Below are 5000 nucleotides of genomic sequence, written 5' to 3' on the forward strand. Positions count from 1 at the left end.
TTCACTACAAGTTCTCCTCCAAGCTCAGCTACGACACGCTGCTGTTCGACGGGCCGCACATCTCCCTGGCCGACCTGAAGGAGCAGATTATGGGCAGGGAGAAGCTGCGAGCCGGCTGCGACCTGCAGATCACCAACGCGCAAACCAAAGAAGGTGAAACATATTTCTTTCTCTGGTTGGGCGCCATTAAAGAAAGTCCGTCTTGTTCGTTTGGCTGCCATCAAAGTCCGCTTCTTGTCGTTGCAACTTCGACCGGGCACCGGAAGCACGTGGTCGAGGTTGCGTTGCGTCACTGTGTGCAGGTGCACTGAACATGTGTGCGCAAGTGTACTAAATATGTCTACAAGACAGTCTACTTAATATATGTCCGAGAGTGAACTAAGTATGTCTACAAGTGTACTTAATATATGTGCAAGAGTGTACGAAATACTTAATGTATGTGCGAAAGTCATACTTGCCAACCTTGAGACCTCCGAATTCGGGGGGCGGCGGGGGGTCTATATATTTTCAAGTATTTCTCATATATATATATATGTGTATATATATATATATATGTATATATATATATATATGTATATATATATATATATGTATATATATATATATATATATATATATATATATATATATATGTGTATGTATGCATATATGTATGTATGTATGTATGCATATATGTATGTATGTATGTATGCATATATGTATGTATGCATATATGTATGTATGCATATATGTATGTATGTATGTATGCATGTATGTATGTATGTATGCATGCATATATGTATGTATGTATGCATGCATATATGTATGTATGTATGTATGCATATATGTATGTATGTATGTATGCATATATGTATGTATGTATGTATGCATATATGTATGTATGTATGTATGCATATATGTATGTATGTATGTATGCATATATGTATGTATGTATGTATGCATATATGTATGTATGTATGTATATATGTATGTATGTATGTATATATGTATGTATGTATGTATATATGTATGTATGTATGTATGCATATATGTATGTATGTATGCATATATGTATGTATGCATATATGTATGTATGTATGTATGTATGTATGTATGTATGTATGTATGCATATATGTATGTATGTATGCATATATGTATGTATGTATGCATATATGTATGTATGTATGCATATATGTATGTATGTATGCATATATGTATGTATGTATGCATATATGTATGTATGCATATGTGTATGTATGTATGCATATGTGTATGTATGTATGCATATGTGTATGTATGTATGCATATGTGTATGTATGTATGCATATGTGTATGTATGTATGCATATGTGTATGTATGTATGTATGTATGCATATATGTATGTATGTATGTATGCATATATGTATGTATGTATGTATGTATGCATATATGTATGTATGTATGTATGTATGCATATATGTATGTATGTATGCATATATGTATGTATGTATGCATATATGTATGTATATATGTATGTATGCATATATGTATGTATGTATGTATGCATATATGTATGTATGTATGCATATATGTATGTATGTATGCATATATGTATGTATGTATGTATGTATGCATATATGTATGCGTATATGTATGTATGTATGCGTATATGTATGTATGTATGCGTATATGTATGTATGTATGTATGCGTATATGTATATATGTATGCGTATATGTATGTATGTATGCATATATGTATATATGTATGTATGCATATATGTTTGTATGCATACAGGTAAAAGCCAGTAAATTAGAATATTTTGAAAAACTTGATTTATTTCAGTAATTGCATTCAAAAGGTGTAACTTGTACATTATATTTATTCATTGCACACAGACTGATGCATTCAAATGTTTATTTCATTTAATTTTGATGATTTGAAGTGGCAACAAATGAAAATCCAAAATTCCGTGTGTCACAAAATTAGAATATTACTTAAGGCTAATACAAAAAAGGGATTTTTAGAAATGTTGGCCAACTGAAAAGTATGAAAATGAAAAATATGAGCATGTACAATACTCAATACTTGGTTGGAGCTCCTTTTGCCTCAATTACTGCGTTAATGCGGCGTGGCATGGAGTCGATGAGTTTCTGGCACTGCTCAGGTGTTATGAGAGCCCAGGTTGCTCTGATAGTGGCCTTCAACTCTTCTGCGTTTTTGGGTCTGGCATTCTGCATCTTCCTTTTCACAATACCCCACAGATTTTCTATGGGGCTAAGGTCAGGTGAGTTGGCGGGCCAATTTAGAACAGAAATACCATGGTCCGTAAACTAGGCACGGGTAGATTTTGCGCTGTGTGCAGGCGCCAAGTCCTGTTGGAACTTGAAATCTCCATCTCCATAGAGCAGGTCAGCAGCAGGAAGCATGAAGTGCTCTAAAACTTGCTGGTAGACGGCTGCGTTGACCCTGGATCTCAGGAAACAGAGTGGACCGACACCAGCAGATGACATGGCACCCCAAACCATCACTGATGGTGGAAACTTTACACTAGACTTCAGGCAACGTGGATCCTGTGCCTCTCCTGTCTTCCTCCAGACTCTGGGACCTCGATTTCCAAAGGAAATGCAAAATTTGCATGGTTGGGTGATGGTTTGGGGTGCCATGTCATCTGCTGGTGTCGGTCCACTCTGTTTCCTGAGATCCAGGGTCAACGCAGCCGTCTACCAGCAAGTTTTAGAGCACTTCATGCTTCCTGCTGCTGACCTGCTCTATGGAGATGGAGATTTCAAGTTCCAACAGGACTTGGCGCCTGCACACAGCGCAAAATCTACCCGTGCCTGGTTTACGGACCATGGTATTTCTGTTCTAAATTGGCCCGCCAACTCCCCTGACCTTAGCCCCATAGAAAATCTGTGGGGTATTGTGAAAAGAAAGATGCAGAATGCCAGACCCAAAAACGCAGAAGAGTTGAAGGCCACTATCAGAGCAACCTGGGCTCTCATAACACCTGAGCAGTGCCAGAAACTCATCGACTCCATGCCACGCCGCATTAACGCAGTAATTGAGGCAAAAGGAGCTCCAACCAAGTATTGAGTATTGTACATGCTCATATTTTTCATTTTCATACTTTTCAGTTGGCCAACATTTCTAAAAATCCCTTTTTTGTATTAGCCTTAAGTAATATTCTAATTTTGTGACACACGGAATTTTGGATTTTCATTTGTTGCCACTTCAAATGATAAATGATAAATGGGTTGTACTTGTATAGCGCTTTTCTACCTTCAAGGTACTCAAAGCGCTTTGACACTACTTCCACATTTACCCATTCACACACTGATGGAGGGAGCTGCCATGCAAGGCGCTAACCAGCACCCATCAGGAGCAACGGTGAAGTGTCTTGCTCAGGACACAACGGACATGACGAGGTTGGTACTAGGTGGGGATTGAACCAGGGACCCTCGGGTCGCGCACGGCCATTCTTCCACTGCGCCACGCTGTCCCTAATCATCAAAATTAAATGAAATAAACATTTGAATGCATCAGTCTGTGTGCAATGAATAAATATAATGTACCGGTACAAGTTACACCTTTTGAATGCAATTACTGAAATAAATCAAGTTTTTCAAAATATTCTAATTTACTGGCTTTTACCTGTGTGTGTGTGTGTGTGTGTGTGTGTGTGTGTGTGTGTGTGTGTGTGTGTGTGTGTGTGTGTGTGTGTGTGTGTGTGTGTGTGTGTGTGTGTGTGTGTGTGTGTGTGTGTGTGTGTGTATATATATATATGTATGTATGTGTGGGGAAAAAATCACAAGACTATTTCATCTCTACAGGCCTGTTTCATGACGATTGAGGGTACCCCCCCTCATGGAACAGGCCTGTAGAGATGAAATAGTCTTGTGATTTTTTTCCCACACATACATATATTGCGCTCTACTACGGTATCGAGCACTATTTTTTTGGATAACCTTATTAAGACATATATATATATATATATATATATATTAGAGATGCGCGGATAGGCAATTATTTCATCCGCAACCGCATCACAAAAGTCGTCATCCACCCGCCATCCATCCGAACTAACATTTTATCAAATCCACACCCGCCCGCCCGTTGTTATATATCTAATATAGACGATGCAAGGCATTAGTGAGGTTAGAAAGCTTTTGCCTGTTAAAGAAAATAGACTGATCCAATGCAGCAGAGACATTCAATGCGTGCCACGCATTAATATCTCTTGGCCACGCATTAGTGGCTAAGAGATATTAATGTGTGATAATATTATTTATCATTATTATAATATTATTGTCATTTCCATTAAGAAAGTGTTGACTATTGTTGCCAATGCCCTCAGATCAGGAGTGCGTTCCTCACACTTTGTGTGTGCAGTTGCAGCAAGCAGAACGATGCTTTTAAGAAGTTAAAAAAATGTTTTAGAAAGACTAGGCCTATATTTTCGTTAGGTAAAAAAAAAATTCTGAATTTATTTCAATGAATATTGTTAACGTTATAATGCTCAAATAGGGACAAGGGCGGGGTGCACAGTGAACAATTTCGCGACAAAGATGAACAATCAAACAACATTGATTGATCTGCAGCCATGACAAAATATCAGACAATCTCCATTGTCAACGACAGGCAGGAAAATAAAGATAAACACATAGCCTATGTTGTAGGCATAGGCATAGGCTCATACGTTAAGTTGAAATAAAAAAAGAAATAAAAAATGTGCCTCATAAGCCTTAGGCTGTCAATCACGCGCACAAACTTAAATTATACAATAACATATGTATGTCATCCCTATTTAAACAAAAATAAATTAAATAAATAATAATAATAAATTACCTGCAACTTATTGGCCAAGGCAAAAAGCTGAAGGGGGGAAATCAAACCCATCAGACTGCACTTTATCATCAAACTTGAATTATAATGAAAATAGACGGTCGCGACAAACAAAGCAGGCTAAATAGCCTTACATTGTAGCCAATCGGAGATGCGCTTCACTTGAAAGCGAGGCCAAATAATTAACACACAGTAGTA

The 5000-nt window shown here is 37.6% G+C and overlaps 1 protein-coding gene across 2 annotated transcripts in view; it reads left to right on the forward strand.

Annotated features, from left to right (window-relative positions):
* Window positions 1–5000, forward strand: part of LOC133620273 (uncharacterized) — a 94137-nt gene that overhangs the window by 222 nt on the left and 88915 nt on the right. For both annotated transcript variants that reach the window (XM_061981610.2, XM_061981611.2), the window contains exon 1: window positions 1–153. This exon is cut by the window's left edge and continues 222 nt beyond it. In XM_061981610.2, coding sequence (XP_061837594.1) covers window positions 1–153 — 153 coding nt within the window. The remainder of the gene's footprint in view (window positions 154–5000) is intronic.

This window comes from Nerophis lumbriciformis, linkage group LG24 (genome assembly GCF_033978685.3).
Source record: "Nerophis lumbriciformis linkage group LG24, RoL_Nlum_v2.1, whole genome shotgun sequence".
Lineage (NCBI taxonomy): Eukaryota > Metazoa > Chordata > Actinopteri > Syngnathiformes > Syngnathidae > Nerophis > Nerophis lumbriciformis.